Raw genomic sequence first — 17,596 nt, 5'->3', positions numbered from 1 at the left:
ACGACAATCTACTGTAATACACGAGGTTCGAAACTTTACAAACTGTTCTCCCCCCTTATTTTGTCGCCTGCTTCTTTTCCTCCCCGAATACTACTTTGATATACGGAGTGGAACACTAAGTAACAACCTATTTATGTGGTTTAAGTTATGCTGTTTTCTTCTGAATCGGTTAACTTGTGTTACTCTGAGTGCAATTTCCCTAAGACGATTATCTCCCATTGATCAGGCGGATCGATTTGGATTTGGTTCATGTTTGAATTAAAATTGAGAACGATGCGATCGAACACTGCCCTTGCAGTGCGAGTTGAATCTAAATGTTGGAACAAAAATCTTATGCAGAAACTGCCCCGAGTGAGGTTCGAACTCACGACCTCGAGATTATGAGACTCGCGCGCTGCCTACTGCGCTATCGAGGCGTAAAATGGGTGAGAATAGTAATCATGAAAAAAAAGTCGTTCTTTCGTAAGAGGCATCTGAGAAACAAATTGGTCCTTCGAACTAAAAATTGAAAGAAATATCCGTACATCCAAACAGTGTCGGACAGCATACTCCACCAGCACCAGAAGGCGGTGTTTGCCAAGTTCCAGTACCTCTTAGACTCCAGAGGCCAGACCATACGAGCTCTGGAAAGAGCTGGAGCTGACAATCCCGAAAGGTGTCTTCAGGAGACTCCGGATTCCAGAGCCCTTCCCGGAACAACGCCCCAAAAAGCTAGTGGAGAAAAAGAGACGGCCAAACCCATACGTTCGGCCGGTAACACCCACCTTAGAATCGCCTGCCCAGTTTCTAAGTGAGCAAGAAAGAGCGCAGCTAGCTGCGATCACCAAGGTTCAAGAGTCGCACTCCTCAGTAACAGCAGCGGCACAAATGGCAGCAGAACGAGCAGAGGAACACGCAAAATATCTGCTGGAGACAAGCAAGTTAAGGCGGGACAAAGAGGAGTTACAAAGAAGGGAGCAGGTATTGGAGAGGGCACGCGGCATCAAGGAGCTGCCGCCCGCCACACTTCAGATACCAGCTCCGGCACCGACCCCCACGGTGTTAAGTCAAGAAAGCGAGGATCTGGTCGCCGGAACTTCCAAGGAACCGGCCCCGACAAGGAAGGCGAGATCCGCTACAGGCACGCCAAGAAGCTGGAAAAAATCTTCACCCGAAGAACGGTTGAGCAAACAACTATCGAAGCGACTGGCGAGAACAGGAATTGCATCCTCTTCAGAGGACGAAATTTTAAAGTCTCCAGTGCTTGATTAATGTATTGTTGTTTGTAATTGTTAAAACCTGTTATCAGAAATAAAAAATATATGTCCAAGTACCAAAAAACGAGTGCGTTCTGATCGATAAGTCGACATACGACGAAAAATAGAAAGGCAGAGGGAGAGCGCCACGCGATACAAAGAAAAGGGATCCATTCCCTCTTCCGTTTCGCCTCCGTTCAGCTAGGGGCAGTCTGTGTGTCTCGTGACGTCACTCGCTGTCTGGATCGACGAGTGTGACATCACTTGGTTGAGGGGGCTTTGGTGTCGCTTGCTGGGAAAGTTCAAACTTCCCAACATCGCCGGCCCTGTGTCCAGCTGAGCTGGGCACATCTTGACGTATATCTACGGACTCTAGAAGACAAAGTTTGTGCGCCGGGCGGTGTAGGTCGGTACCATTTGTTTGGACCATAGCCGAACGAACAACCTTGTCAGGTCCAGCAAAAACCTTGGTGATTTTTCCGATGGGCCAAGAGCCACGAGGGTTGACTGGGTCGATGAGGACGACAATGTCGCCCACTTCCAGGTTGGGTTGGTTCTCGTACCAGCGTTGCCAGAACTGGTCGGCGACGGCTTGAGCGATACGCCAGCGTTTTTTAGAGGAAAGGTCTCGACCAGTGAAAACGTCTGGGGGATGGTTGGGATTGGCCCGTCCTAACAGGAGATGATGTGGTGTCAGGCTTTCCGGATCAGTCGGGTCTTCGCTGGGTGGAATCAGCTTACGACTATTAAGGACGTTTTCGACGTGCGTAAGTGCAGTAAGGAGAATTTCGTCCGACAGGCGTTGATTGCCCAGTACGAATTGAAGTGCTTGCTTCGCGGCCCGCACCATTCGCTCCCACACTCCACCGAAATGCGGAGAGGCTGGCGGGTTGAAGTACCACGATGTAGGTTGACGACTCAAGTGCCTGAGAATGGCCGACTGATTCAGATTCTCAATGCAGGCGGCTAATTCTCGCTGAGTGCCGACGAAATTTCTACCGTTATCGCTACGGTACGATGCGGGAACACCTCGACGGTTCTGGAAGCGGTCGAGTGCGGCGATAAAGGAGCTAGTATCGAGCGAGTAGGCCATTTCGAGATGGACACTACGTGATGATAAGCAGGTAAATAAACATCCCCAGCGTTTCACTGTTCTCCGAAAAATAGTCACTTCCATCGGGCCCCAATAATCGACTCCTGTGTGTGTGAAGGCGGGTAGGCCTGGGCTTAATCGTGCGGTGGGCAAGTCGGCCATTTTAGGTGTCGAACCTTTTGCTTTATATTTCCGACTGGTGTAACAGAGATTCCAGACACGTTGAGCAGTTATCCGTCCTTTTGGGATCCAAAATTGTTTCCGAGCTTCATGATGGAGCTGCTCGGCTGACAGATGAGCTCGGTCACGATGAAGATCGAACAAAATGAGTTCCGTCAGGCGCTCTTTTGGCGGAAGAATAATTGGGTGACGAGTTCCGGTTGGAAGTGGTGCCTTGTCGATGCAACCACCGACACAAAGAAGTCCACGGTGGTCGAGGTACGGCGACAGCTTTAGCAGCGACGATGCTGGTGATAGTCGATTGCCTTCTCCCAGGTCTACAATTTCTTGCTGATACGCATTTCCTTGAGCTCGTCGAAACAAGAACTCTCTAGCCTGAAGGATCTCGTTGGCCATAAGTTCACCGGTTAAACGATTATACTGGGAACTTCGCGTGTTTCCTATCCACCGTCGTACGTAGGCTAAGGTGCGAACTATAATGTGGATTCTGGAGATATTGGTGATTAATAAGTCGACGCCATCTTCTTCGCGACGTACCAAGCCAATCCAAGAGGCTGAACGAATTTCAGGATCGTCAGGGTCGATAGGTGGAAGGAACGGATGCCTAGGCCAGTTGGCTGAGGTTCTTAGATAGGCTGGACCAGCAAACCACCGGTGTTGGGCCGTGAGATCTTCGGCGTGTAGCCCACGGCTAGCATCATCTGCTGGATTTAGGCCGCTTGGTACGTATTTCCACTGATCAGCTGTTGAAAGTTCGAGGATCTCCCCGACTCGATTTCCAACGTATACGTTGAAATGACAGGACGTAGATTTGATCCAGCTGAGCACCGTTGTCGAATCCGACCAATAAAGCGTTTGGTCGAATTGAATGTCAAGCTCGTTTAAGAGAAGGCTGCTAAGTCGAACAGCTAAGACGGCAGCGGATAGCTTCAACCTAGGAATTGTGAGAAACTTGAGCGGAGCAATCCTCGACTTCGAAATGAGGAAGGCAACGTCCGCGTTTCCGTCAGGGTAAACGAATCGAGCGTAGGCGACGGCTCCGAATCCCTTTTCGGAGGCATCCGCGAAAATGTGGAGCTCGTTTGATGCTGCGTCTGGTCTGTCAGGAGAAACACATCGTTTTAGTACGAGTCCGTCTAATGATGGCAGGGTGCTGGCCCAACGCTTCCAGCGATCTAATAGGTCGATATCCAGCTCGTCGTCCCAGTCGAGTTTTCGCCGCCAAACATCTTGCAGGAGGTGTTTTGCCAAGAACACGATCGGTGAAAGAAATCCGAGTGGGTCGAAAATACTCGACACCGCCTTCAAGAGGGACCGTTTCGTTTTCCCATCCAATGATACAGAAGCCTTCAACACAAAGGCGTCGAGGTCGAAATTCCATTTTAAGCCAAGCGTGCGTTCAATGGGTGACGCATCGAGATCCATATCCAGGGTGACTTCCTTTTGCTGCATGCCGGGGAGGCCAGATCGGACAGAAGCGTTTGACGTCGCCCATTGGGTTAAAGGGAACCCTCCAGCCTTCAACACCTTGGTTAGACGATGTGACATGGACAAAGCTTCAGGTACGGAGCGGAAGGACACCAACCAATTGTCGACATAGAAATGACGAGTAACTTGAGTCATGAGGTCGTCAGCGTTTTCACCGTCTCGAACTGCTTGCCGCAATGCATTAGAACAGACGGCAGGTGACGAGGCGGCTCCGAATAAGTGGACGTCCATTTGGTACACGTCCGGTGGGTCTCTACAACCAGGCGTGCGCCATATGAACCGAAAGGCCGGCCCGTCTGATGGGCGGACCCGTACCTGGTGGAACATTTTTTCGACATCTGCGACGACTGGTACGGCGAATTGGCGAAAACGTAGAAGCACACCGATAAGGCTTGTTAGGAAGTCAGGTCCTTTCAACAAATAATCGGTAAGGCAGACGCCTTGGCTCTTCGCACGTAAATCGAAAACCACTCGACATTTTCCGGGCTTGTTCGGATTGAAGACTGGATGGTGGGCGTTGTACCACGTTCGACCGATTGGACTGTCGTCAGTTTCAGCTTGCGACAGCTTTCGTGCATGTTTTGACGACACGTAAGTTTCTATGACGTTGCGGTAGGTATCTGCCAAACTAGGATCCTTGACGAACTTCCTTTCGAGACTCAGAAATCGCCTGTGGGCTGCAAAAAAGTTGTTGTGAAGATTGGGGTAGTCGGTCTTCCATAGTAGGCCGCATTCATATCGTTCACCGATGTGTCTTGTTGTTTCCCTTTGAATCTTCCAGGCCCTCTTTTCGTCTTGACTGATTGGTAGCACAACATTCAGCTTAGTTCCGAAAGTGTCTGTTTCGATAAACTGGCGGACCATGGACGACATTTCCTCTTCGTGGGAGCTGACGTGGAAGCAGCTGATTTCACGAGAAGTCGATGGGTGCGTCGGCCACCAGCTGAAGGCAGTCAGATGGGCACAAGGGGCTCGTTGCTGAAGTGGATCCTTCCGAGTTTCAAATATCTCGAGAGCTGAGGGATGGTCTTGACCGACGAGTACTGCGACATCTTCGGTTTCGACAGAATGGACGGGTACATGGGCGAGATGTGGCCATGTTTTTGCGAGCTGGGCCAGGTCGAATGGTCGCTTCGTCAATTCGAATGAATCCATGATGTGCGCATCCACGACGTTGAAGTTGAAAATTCGGTCGAGCGAAGAGATGTTGAAGCAGACGACTTCGGTGTTAACAGCTTCACCTTCTCCCTTCACCGTCTTTGTCACCATCTTTTCAGTTCTCCCTTTAATGCCTAATTTATTTGCCGTACGACGCCTTAAAACCGAAATCTCACTTCCGGAATCAAGAAGAGCGAAAGTATAAACTTCCTTTCCGTTTGCTTTCAAGAGTATCGGCACTATTGGCAGAAGCGTTCGGCCGCTAGATGAACTGACGACCATAGAACCCGAAAATGTGGCACCGTCGAAATCTACTTGCTTTTTCGGGAAGACTATGGGGGCTCCATGCATTAAAGGGTGATGGAAACCACTGCAATTTGTACTGGTGCAACGTTCTTTCCGCCTACAATCGTGACTAAAGTGGCCACGATCCAGGCAACGGAAGCAGGCAGCTTACAATTTTTAACGATCGCAACTCTCTTCTCAACAGGGAGTTGCTTAAATTGTCGACATTCGCTCAAAGGGTGCTTGCCATGGCCACTGCATGCAGGACAGATTGTCGTGTTGGTAGTGTTAAAGACTTGGTGGGTCGTCGGCTGTCGACCCTTTGCGTTGTTAACTCCTTTCCCGTTGAAATGGGTAGTCGAATTCAAATCGACGAAAGCTGAACGAATGGAAAGTTCCACCATAGCGATGTCATCCAGCCAGTGGTCGAAATCGTCGATGGTTGATAGGTGGGGTTGCATCGACCAGCTCCTTTCTCCCCATATGCTTCTTAACATCGGCGGGAGCTTAGAGACTAACTGTGATAATGTCGCATGGCTGTGCAGCTCAAGACCATAGCCGCCGAGGCGTAAAGTTGCGACTACGGAGTGCAAGTCAGCAGAGAAGGTTTTCAGCGCCTGGAAGTCCCCATCTTTGAAAGCGCGGAGCTTCAGAAGTGAAGTGATGCATGCTTGAGCCACAATTTGTGGATTGCCGTACCTCTTGTGTAGCTCCATAAGAGCATGTTGGTAGAGCCCGGGATTCAATAGGGCGTCTCCAATGTTTTTTCTTATCTCCGGCGACAGTGCTTCGCGGAGATGCGTGATCCTTTCGGCATCCGATCCAACAGCGTCATGGACCAAAATCTTGAACGTTTGAATGAACATAGGCCAACTGCGTGGGTCTCCCTGAAAATGTGGCACTCGAAGCCTCGGTGGTTTGATTCCGGAACGGACAGTGGTAGCGTATGGAGTGCCCAAATCTTGGATCCATGCATCTGGCGTATAGATACCAGGTGGATGCTGGTATCTGTCATCGGTCTGCGTTGGAGGATCTGATGCGTGTACAGGTTGCACAGGACTAAGCGGGACGAAAGCCTGGGCAGCAGTATTATTTGGAAATGCCATTGATCGACAGGTGTCGTTCACGACCGAGGGCCCATTTGACGGGTGCGGAGCGGTAAATGACATCGACGGTGCTAGGGCAGTCGAACGACGAGTCATCGGTGGAGGAACTGTAGGTAAGGCACGGCGGTTTGACACAGGCGGGTTCATCGCTTGATTAGTTATCATTACGTCTGACGTCATTTGCGGCGCCATCGTGGTATGTTGTAGATCATCTGCCGGCTGCGTCTCTGTCTTTGTCGGTTGCTCATTATGCCTAGGCACGGTGTCGTCCGCTAATACTTCGGAAAGCTGTTGACGCATAATGGCGCCGCTAAGTCGTTGACGTTCGACCTCGTTGTGCAATTCTCGCTGCTTCCTAGAGGAATCGACCTGTCTTTGATGTTGTTTTCGGTCAGCTTCAACTTGTAACAGGTGTTGTTGTCTGTCAACTTCGGCTTGCAGCAAACGTTGTTGTCTGTTGGCTTCGGCTTTCAACAGATAAGCTTCTTCTTCTTCTCGCCGTTTTGACTCCTCTCCCGCTTGCTGTAATCTCAGTTCAGCTTCCCTTTGAAGTCTTTCGGCTTCATGGATCTTTGCGAGTGTTGATGAAACACTGGAACTACGGACCGACCGGCTGGAACGAGAAGAATGTACTGATCGAGTTGAGAGGCTGGCTAAATAGAGGTCAACTTTATCGACAAGCTCTTGGTGTTCATACGCGGCAGCTTGGAACCATTGTCTCTCCATCTCGGCCTGTTCCGGGGATAAATTAGCACATGCGACATACTGATCATGACGTGCTTCAAGATCGTCAAAATCACGGACGTATACTGCACGAAGCGTTCGGACGGTGTCTCGATCATCTCCTATTCTAACGGACGCCATCAACCGTTTTCCCGTTTTGGTGTGGACGGTTTTTCTACCGGAACGAGATCTTTTCAGCCTCTCTGGGTCATTTACATTTTCCCACGAGTCACTATGCTCTTCGTCCTCGTAGATGGCCGTAAGATTAACCGTTGCTTCAGCCATATTGTCGATCACGAATTGTTCTATAGTTCCGAATTAATTATGCAGCTCACGACGTCGAGCAGGATTTTGGTACGCTCAAGCAAAGGTACAGAAAACGTACAGTCTTGCTCTTCTATTCAGGTGAGGCAGCTTGGGGCGATAACTCGACAATCTTGAAGTCAAAATTAGAGGATGACGATTTACAAAACCACGTGACAGCCTGAGGCTCAAGGTAAAGATGGTGGTTTGTACACGGCGCGTAGTACAAAAACGTCGGATAAAAGCCACTACGACTAGTCTTTGGCGAAACGCTGAGCGTTAAATTTCAGTCAACACGAAATTCACGATACGATTGCCACGCGGGACTTTACAAGAATGTTGTTGCACTACACGAGTCACGTTGGTCGAATGCCAAATGGGAATAATTCCCGGTCGATGCACCAAAATGTTCCAAAGACACGAATGTAGGCGTTCGATAATGTTTAAACTAAGTTTATTTTCTTCTCCGATTGTATGGGTTGCCAGCCCACGAAACTTAAGACACGAAACACAAGTCTGTGACGATGGTAAACGAGTTGCCGGCCCGTTTAACAGTCAATAGATACACACAAAACGAGACAAACCGAGATTTGAACAAGAAGAAGACACGAAGGCACGCTGTCAATGGCGGCCAGAAAGTTATCGACGAAAATCGAAAAAAAGGGACGAAAATAGGGACAACTACGTTTAGTCGAAGTGGTCGAAAGGACACGAGATGTACAAGTATGTACTGTCCAAGTACCAAAAAACGAATGCGTTCTGATCGATAATTCGACATACGACGAAAAATAGTAAGGCAGAGGGAGAGCGCCACGCGATACAAAGAAAAGGGATCCATTCCCTCTTCCGTTTCGCCTCCGTTCAGCTAGGGGCAGTCTGTGGTGTCTCGTGACGTCACTCGCTGTCTGGATCGACGAGTGTGACATCACTTGCTTGAGGGGGCTTTGGTGTCGCTTGCTGGGAAGGTTCAAACTTCCCAACAGAGCCAGCAGCATTCCCCAAGCAATCGATCTGATAACGCAGGCGCAGAGACTGTTCAGCTCAGCTAAAATGGAGCTTAGGAAATGGACGATAAATAGCGAGGAACTGAGAGAACGGTTACAGACGTTGCAGTTCCAGAACAACGAAATAACAATGGGAGACAATACGGAAAAGACCGTAAAAGCATTAGGGGTCACTTGGGATCCGGAGACGGACTCATTTCATCATCATTATGCAAAAGGTCTGGATAGACAAGACAGGCTGGGATGAACCAGTGTCGGCAAGCATAATGCCACACTGGGAGACATTCATTAAAAGTTTGTCAGATCTTACGAACACTAAGCTGGGACGGTGGACTGGAGAGATCCGTTCACCGAGGCTACACTTGTTTTGTGACGCGAGTGACGACGCGTACAGTGTAGCCGCATATTTAGAGACCGGAGAAGAGACAAAGCTGTTATGCAGCAAAACCCGGATAGCACCGGACCCCAAGAAATCAGTATCAGCCCCCAGGTTGGAGCTGCTCAGCAATTTGCTGGCAGTCAGGCTGGGGGAATACATTGAAAGGTCCCTTGGACGATCGTTTGAGAAAACACTGTGGACAGATTCGGCGATAGCCTACTGGTGGATGAAAGGCGAATCGGGCCGTTGGAAACAGTTCGTTCACAACCGAGTGACAGAAATCAGGGAGAAAATCGATATAGAATCGATAAGGCACTGCCCGGGAGTGCAAAACCCGGCAGATATAGCATCGAGAGGGGCTTCAGTGAGCCAGCTGAACCAAAAGTGTGATTGGTGGTTTGGCCCAAAGTGGCTGAACAAAAAAGAGAGTTGGCCGAAGAATCCAGCACAGGTGGAGCTGGATTGTACGGTAGAAATCAGGAAAGAGGAAAAAGCCAAAGAGATAACACAATGTAGTATTTCGATACCAAAGGAAAAAGAATGGTACGAAAACTATAGTTCACTGCGCACGGTCGTCAGGATCTGGGCGACAGTGAAAAGAGGGGTGAAGAGGTTTAGGGGACAATCGAATCCCGAGACACCGCTGGCAGAAGTGTCGAGTGGAACCGACAAGAAACGGTTCAACATTCTCGCAGTAGAAGAGGTAGAACAAGCAGAGTTAGACTTGTGGCGGAAGATGCAGAATGAAGCATTCCCCGATGTAAGGGAAGCCATAAAAGAAAAAAAGCCCTGGAAAAATGACAAGCTGAGAAAGCTAGGGTTGGCCTGGGACGGAAGAAACGGGCTAATCAGGTGTTACGGCCGGCAAGAAAACTGGTTGCGGCTCAACGGCCGAGAAGCGGTGATCTTGCTACCAGAGAACCACTACTTGAAGGGCAAACCCATAGAGCAGACGCACGAGCGGCTACTGCATACTGGAGTGAGCACGACAATGGTGGAAGTAAGGCGGACGTTTTGGATCCCAAGACTGAGGCAGACGATCAAGAAAGAATTAAGGAGGTGCATGAAGTGCCAGAAATTAGATTCAAGGCCATTCAACGAAGTACCGGCACCCCTACCGGTAGATAGACTGCAAATGGCAAACCCGTTCAACGTGACGGGGATTGATTTTGCGGGACCCATCCCGATAAGACTCACAGCAAGAGGTGGGAAAGCGAAAGCTTATATTTGTCTATTTACGTGTGCGGTAACAAGAGCCGAACACTTAGAAATGACTGCAGACCAAGAAACGGCGACCTGCATCTTTGCCCTGAGAAGGTTTTTTGCAAGGAGAGGGGTGCCGAAAGCCATGTATTCAGACAACGCTAAAACGTTTACACAAGCCGCTAAGTATTTGAGAGCGGCCTACAAAAGTGAGAAGGTGTATAATACACTGGTAGACCTGAATGTCAAGTGGCGATTCTCCCCAAGTCTCTCCCCTTGGTGGGGTGGGTTTTGGGAGAGAATGGTCCAGACAGTAAAGAGGTTACTACATAAAACGTATGGAAACGAATGTCTGGAATATGATTTGTTCCAGACTGTACTGGCAGAGATTGAAGACACGATAAACACAAGGCCGTTGACGTACGTCTCGTACGACGACAATGAGCCTCTAACACCGAAGCAACTTATCACGGGTTACAGACAAAATCAGAAACACCCGGTGGACGATGAAGAAAGGGAATATTCGGACAGAATACCCTTAACCAAGAGAGAGAGAATGAGGAGAAACCTACTAGCAGGCTGGTGGGAAGACTTTTATAAAGAATATGTGGCAAACCTAGAGAAGTTTCATTGCCCGACACCGGGCAGAACGAAGCAGGTTGAAGTCGGCCAGGTGGTATTTATACACGATGAGAATTCCAAAAGAACAAAGTGGAAAGTAGGGAGAGTGGCCAAATTGTATCCCGGCTCGGACAATAAGTTTAGAAGAGTGGCAGTATTGGTTGCCGATAAGTTCAAAGGCAAAGGATCAAAGCCAATATACAGGGACATTAAATGTCTATACCCACTAGAGTTACAAGCAGGGACGATAGACGATGATCATAGAAATACTCTACCGTTCCAAGACGGAGACGTAGCGGACAGCTCAGACTCTGAGTTGGAAGAAGGTCTAACGGGGGGAGTGTCGGAAATTCCGACGTCTGGAGCAGTCCGAAGGGACGGCAGAGGGATAGACGGAATGGCAACAGAAGCCCGGGCACTCGGCACCGAAGAGTCGGTAGCCGGGGTAAGTCCAACGCTAGGCGGGAACTAACCAAGAAGTTCCCGGCCAATGGAAATGACATACCGGTAGACGGCAGACGACGGAATGGAAACGGGAGTTAGAAAGATTTGCTCGGCGAATCCTTGACATAGAAGGTCGGAAGCCGATAGCATATTATTAAAATTACTTGACGTCTTTTACAGCTATGTGAGGCGGTCTCTACCGACCGCTCTCATAAATCAACACCAAAAACCATCGTGACTGGAGCCTGTTTTAGCCCAGAGTAAGGAGGGTGTTGACGATGGAGGAACCGACGGAGGGTCGGTGGAGGGGAGTTCGAGGTTGGAAGAAGCGGAGGATCCTGCGGCTAAAACGGGTGACGGAACAACGGTGACATCTACTCCAGCGTTTAAACTTATGTATGTTTATTGTATATATTAGTCAACGGTGTTTTGTAAATGTTGAGTATATAAAGGCCGGTTTTCGGCTGAGTAAATACACACGAGTTTCACCGAAGCCCCCGGAGTGGTCTCTTCATTCAGCCTGGTAACTACCCTCAAGTATTCTCTTATATCACTTGTCACTGCTTGCTGTGCTCGGCCGTCTACCTCTGCCCGGCCGTGGATCACCCACTCACCGCCCGTCAACCAGTTCCGTTTGGCCGTCTCTTTTCTCGACGACTCCAACGAAGCCGTTAACGGTTTTGCCCGGTTGCGCGAAATCCTGTCTCGCCGTCGCTTCAGCTGGACCATCAACCCGGGGGCACTCCACGCCAAGAATCATAAGTAATTCAGCGTTTATTATTCGTGTCCGTCACATTGGCCGCGTCAGGTGGCCCCGGCTTTTCGAAGCTACATTTCGCGCTCGACATCGTATTTGAGGTCCAGCCCGTCAAACCCTTGCCGACCGGCACCCCCACCGGCGGCCTGCCTGGACGTAACGCGGCTATTACCCTGAGACTAATAAGTCTCAGTCCACTACTTTACGCTGAGCCGGCAGACTCCGGCATTGAGTGGCCCAGCCAAAGGGCAAATCTCAAACATTGTGACCCAAGTGAAATTCGAGCCAGATGGCGGACGAGGTGACCGAGCGGTTAAGGTGATGGACTGCTAATCCATTGTGCATTGCACGCGTGGGTTCGAATCCCATCTTCGTCGTAATAATTTAATCCTCCAATTGATAACGAAATTTATCGAATACTTGCGAAATTATAATCACAATAAAACCGTTGGTTTCTTGGTGAAACTTACAGGGTCAAACTTAAATGACGGTTCCATGGTGTAATGGTTAGCACTTCAGACTCTGACTCTGACAATCTGAGTTCGATTCTCAGTAGGACCTGAGACAGTGAAGCCAACGACAAACATTTTTCAACACTACCCTTTTCGTAGAAGCCACTCTTGTGACAAACGCGCTTTTTTTCATTTCCACTGTGAAAGTTTTCAAGTGTATCGTAGAAACTTACCCCTTCTTTAAGTCAACGTTTGAACCATTTCTCCTGTGTCCTTGAGACTGGCTCTACCTTGAAAGCTAAAACATATTAACTGTTCTCCCCCTTATTTTGTCGCCTGCTTCTTTTCCTCCCCGAATACTACTTTGATACACGGTTTGGAACACTAAGTAACAACCTATTTCTGTGGTTTAAGTTATGCTGTTTTCTTCTGAATCGGTTAACTTGTTTTACTCTCAGTGCAATTTCCCTAAGACGATTATCTCCCAGTGATCGGGCGGATCGATTTGGATTTGGTTCATGTTTGAATTAAAATTCAGAACGATGCGATCGAACACTGTCCTTGCAGTGCGAGTTGGATCTAAATGTTGGAACAAAAACCTAATGCAGAAACTGCCCCGAGTGAGGTTCGAACTCACGACCTCGAGATTATGAGACTCGCGCGCTGCCTACTGCGCTATCGAGGCATTGTATTAATTAGAAAATTAATCATGTAAAACAGATCATTCTTTGGTAGGGTGCAGTAAAGACACAAGTGAAGTTATCATGGCAGACACAATATGTAAGCCCGGTTAGCTCAGTCGGTAGAGCGCGGGACTTTTAATCCTGAGGTCGAGGGTTCAAGTCCCTCATCGGGCGACATGAAATCATATTCTATAATTCAAATATTGTGCATACATGCCCAATGCTGGGAATGTTTATTGAAAAAAGGCTTACGGTTCATTGTTACTCGAGTAAAATTGTAATCAGTTTGGGGACGAGGTGACCGAGTGGTTAAGGTGATGGACTGCCAATACATTTTGTATTGCACGCAGGGGTAGTGTTCCCATCCTCGTCGAGATCATTTAATCCTCCAATTGATACCGAAATTTATCGAATACTTACGAAATTATAATCGCAATAAAACCGTTGGTTTCTTCGTGAAACTTACAGGGTCGAACTTATATTATGGTTCCATGGTGTAATGGTTAGCACTTCAGACTTTGACTCTGACAATCTGAGTTCGATTCTCAGTGGGATGTGACACTGTGAGGCCAACGACAAACATTTTTCAACACTACCCTTTTCGTAGAAGCCACTTTTTTGACAAACGCGCCTTTTTTTGCATTTCCACTTTGATAGTTCGCAAAAAAAATTCACCTGAAATTTTTTTACCTTACTATTTCTCCCACCCTTGCCACCCCATATCCTAAGGCTATGTCGGGGGTAGGAACACTCCGTGCGTGCGATTTTTGGGGTGACCCAATATATTATGTCTATGATTTATTTCATAGAATCCTTAACGGATTTTACATAAAAAAATTAGAGACAAAGAGCATTCTTTCATCTTTCGAACAACAAACCCGATAATTTTACGTGCAATATTTCTATACGAAAAAAATTCCGGCACTATTACTATAGAACCGCGTACACGCCGATTCTATGACTTCACCGACACTGTTGCGCCAGATAAACTCATTTTTTACTTGCTTGTTAAATTTGAAAATTTCACGCAGCTAATGACGTCACATTTGGTTTGCTAATAAAATAATAAAGGATAACTACGTTTCCTAGTATTAAATATTTAATTCTCTTTTGGTTTCCAAGAGGGCCCTGGGGACTATGTTTGATCTGTTTTACTCTTTCGCAGGTGTTCTGGGAGTTTCGTGTTAATTTCTCACTAACGTTATCGCTGGTAGACAATAGTATGTAGTTTTGTGCACGAAAGATTTTGATGTTGAAAAATGTATGATTCTTCCAGCGATTACGCGCGGCGGAATTTAATGTATTGGAGTGGTTTCGCTACAGGAGAGCGTATATGAAATTGTAAATCGGTTCTGTTTCGGTGTCTGGACAAAACTCAAAATTAGCGCCTCAACTTGCAGGCGAACAGTACAACCACGTCAATAAGAAGCCCATCCTAAAAATTGCGTCAAGTGTCAAGAAGGACCTGCCACCGAAACAGCGCCTAGTTATTCAGTAAAAATGTATAGTTGTAGATAGGAAAATTTGCAAATGTTTGTTTCACATTCCAGATACTTTTGCAATATTTTAGAATATTTTCCGTATTGCTTGTAAAGAGATTTGAAAAACTCGTGCTGAAAGTGTTGCCCAGAAATTAAATGCCTGTGTTCGTATTTTATAAGCTACACAGTTGGTTCTGGTGTCTCTTTTTGATTTTTTAATGTATTTAGAAATGGTTTTTTTCTAATTTACCATGTGTTTATTTTTAGTGCAACTAATCTTATGTTATACGTTTAAAAACCCTGTTATAGTTTGCATTTAGCACCATAAAATGCGTTCTGGCCTTTTACATTAGCCTACTACACACAATGCCATCCCCTTTATAGTAAAAAAAATTGGTGGTCCAATCTACTCTAGATTTGGTGTGATTTTACGCCATCTTCGGGAGCGTTTGGTGGCGTGTTTGCGTAATATGCAGCGAACGTGAATAAGTAGAGGAGGTAGGGCGCAATTGGAACACGCGGCAATTGAAACAAAAATTCTACCACTTAAAGTATGTAAGAGATTTTGTTTAAAAAATTTGAACTAATGGGAATTAGGGTTCTACCTTTTTAGAAAAAATTGGAGGCTTTAGAATCTAAAAGTTTTCGAATTATCCCAGAAAATTGTTTTTTGTCTCTTAATTTGTCGTTTTTTTGCAGACAATTTTTTTGTTTTCACACAGAAAACGACGAAGAAAATCATTTAAAAAGGTCTCCAATCACTCGTCATTCATTGAGCTATAAATTGATCACATGAATTTTTTCCTAGCTAAATTTTATCCCCCCTAAACATTAAAACTCCGTGAAGACCCATGGTCGGAGCAGTTGGAACACCTTGTTCCAATTGCGACCCTTCCGTATGCGCGTCTCCTTTACTGTAGTCTGACAACAGTGTTCCCTACGCAGCGTATTAGCAGAGCTCTTTTTTCAATTATTGTCTATTTTGTGTTTTATTTCGTCTGCTGGGTGGCTGGCATTTATCGTCTGCCACAATGTTTGTGCTTTTATTTACAACGTTGACGAAAGAAATTAAATTTTAAAAATTAAATTAAGGACATGAACAACAATTATGATGTAAGGCTGAACATGCAATATTCGATTATAAAAATTTGATCTCCATACTATTAACCGTTCTTTGGATTACTAACGGTTTTCCGAACCTAATTCAGAAAACTACTAAAATTCATTAAATAATATTTAGTTAGTATAGAAAGTTATAAAATATCTTAAAAAATAAAGATCAAAATTCTCTATATTACTGTGAAAAATTCATCAAAATACGTAACCCAGATTCTGAGATATCGCCATTTTAGTTTCTTCATAAAACCGGGAGCTCTCTTATGGGAAAACCCACGTTTCAATTGCCCAGACGCCCTGTTTCAATTGCCGAGTAGAATTGGCAATTGAAACAACTTGGGGTACCTCCAGTTTTTTACGCATAGCAGATATTAATCTTTGCCGAACCCACCCAAAAAAAATACGGTTATGTAGCTGAGATAATTGGCTACAAATCTATATATTTTTTAGTTTACTTGGACGATTTTTGTAATCGTACGAAACAAAAATAAGTTTTGTGTTCCAACCACGCCCTACCTCCCCTATTGTGTGTACTCATCTAAGTTGGTATAAATATCGTATGAAACCTTAGTACAAACGGTTTCAGACCACAACCTGCTCGACTCCCGGACTACTTGTCGAGTGCTTTTAGTATTGATCGAAATCGCACGGTCGTTTTTTTGTCCTGTTTTGATTTTCTTACTCATTCGCGTAAATTAGGATTGTTTCAACGGGTAGAATGTATTGTTACTGTTGCATTTTCTTTATTCTAGAAAAATCATCCACGCTATTTCCGATGTGCTTGTTCCGATGCTTACCGTCCTTGCTACCGACATGTCGGCTGTGCAAATGTGCCCAATCATCTACTGTTGTTAAGACAAGTGCGTATACCATATCAATTACGAGCAAAAGATCGAATCTGCGCAGCTGTCACATTTTAAAATTTTAAGTTGTGATATTTTTCTCTTAATCCTCACGTTCTCTAGGCCCTACATAATTGTCCAGAAAGGGAAGTCAGCTCTGGGAAAAAAGACATACAAAACCACATTATTCGCCTTTAGCCCTTTAAGAACTTCTTTTATGACGGGTTGATTCGGCATCTGGATGTGAAAAATATATATATATAACAATAGTCCATAAATTTTGCCAAAGAACTGACGCTTCTTGAAACGTAGCCATTTGCCCTAAGTTGCTTGCCGTCTGTACAGAAATTGATTATTCATCAGAAGTAAAACCCATTAAATATTTATCGATGCTCAATAGGCAAACAAGCGATGAATATTAGTACTTAGAATTTGCCGCAATTCACGAAATCGAATTGGAACGTCTCTGAAAAACTTGGTTTACTTACACAAGTCGATGATCCAGCATCATCAATTATGACAATTTTGAAAATAAATACTTCTAGTGTCTTTATTTTCGCTTGAGTTTAGTGTAATGTGTGGTAGCTGTTTGCGAGATTGCCAATTAACGTATGAAACGGTTTAACAACCAAGCCCCCAACGCGTTGAAAGTTTCATGATGTATCAGACAGCTAAAAAACCAAGAATAAAGCATAATAATTATGCACACGAGTGGCTTCACTTGTTTCGATCAATTTGTTCAATCTAAACTGGTATTCAGATTTAGATTTTGCATTTTATTAGTTTGTTTTTGCGTTTATTAGTTTTAGTTTTTATTAGTGTAGTATATTAATTGCATATCATTGCAATTTTATAGCTTATATTCTAATTTATTGTGATTATTTGTTTTATTTGTTTCTTAACATTATTTTTCCTTTCAACGGCTACATTAAAATTTGATACATTTAATTTTCCAAATCTGAAATTTTCTATATTTAAATGGTGATAGTTATTCATGAACAACGTAAATGGGGGCTATTCCCTTAGTTGGTATTGCGTCGTGA

The 17,596-nt window shown here is 45.9% G+C and overlaps 1 protein-coding gene and 6 non-coding genes across 7 annotated transcripts; 4 read left to right on the top strand and 3 right to left on the bottom strand.

Moving 5' to 3' along the window:
• Positions 1–343: 343 nt before the first annotated feature.
• Trnam-cau (transfer RNA methionine (anticodon CAU)) lies at positions 344–416 on the bottom strand. The gene has a single exon. It is a non-coding gene; the product is annotated as a tRNA-Met (tRNA).
• Positions 417–1,464: 1,048 nt separating this feature from the next.
• On the bottom strand, positions 1,465–5,505 carry LOC130687815 (uncharacterized). Its single transcript, XM_057510973.1, has one exon. It carries the CDS (start codon positions 5,503–5,505, stop codon positions 1,465–1,467), a length of 4,041 nt encoding a protein of 1,346 aa, XP_057366956.1.
• A 6,769-nt stretch (positions 5,506–12,274) lies between these two features.
• On the top strand, positions 12,275–12,356 carry Trnas-gcu (transfer RNA serine (anticodon GCU)). The gene has a single exon. It is a non-coding gene; the product is annotated as a tRNA-Ser (tRNA).
• Positions 12,357–12,468: 112 nt separating this feature from the next.
• On the top strand, positions 12,469–12,540 carry Trnaq-cug (transfer RNA glutamine (anticodon CUG)). The gene has a single exon. It is a non-coding gene; the product is annotated as a tRNA-Gln (tRNA).
• Positions 12,541–13,043: 503 nt separating this feature from the next.
• Positions 13,044–13,116, bottom strand: Trnam-cau (transfer RNA methionine (anticodon CAU)). Its single transcript has one exon. It is a non-coding gene; the product is annotated as a tRNA-Met (tRNA).
• A 99-nt stretch (positions 13,117–13,215) lies between these two features.
• On the top strand, positions 13,216–13,288 carry Trnak-uuu (transfer RNA lysine (anticodon UUU)). The gene has a single exon. It is a non-coding gene; the product is annotated as a tRNA-Lys (tRNA).
• A 311-nt stretch (positions 13,289–13,599) lies between these two features.
• Trnaq-uug (transfer RNA glutamine (anticodon UUG)) lies at positions 13,600–13,675 on the top strand. Its single transcript has one exon. It is a non-coding gene; the product is annotated as a tRNA-Gln (tRNA).
• The last annotated feature ends 3,921 nt before the right edge of the window (positions 13,676–17,596 follow it).

This window comes from Daphnia carinata, chromosome 2 (genome assembly GCF_022539665.2).
Source record: "Daphnia carinata strain CSIRO-1 chromosome 2, CSIRO_AGI_Dcar_HiC_V3, whole genome shotgun sequence".
Lineage (NCBI taxonomy): Eukaryota > Metazoa > Arthropoda > Branchiopoda > Diplostraca > Daphniidae > Daphnia > Daphnia carinata.
This window is presented reverse-complemented; position numbering and strand designations above follow the sequence as displayed.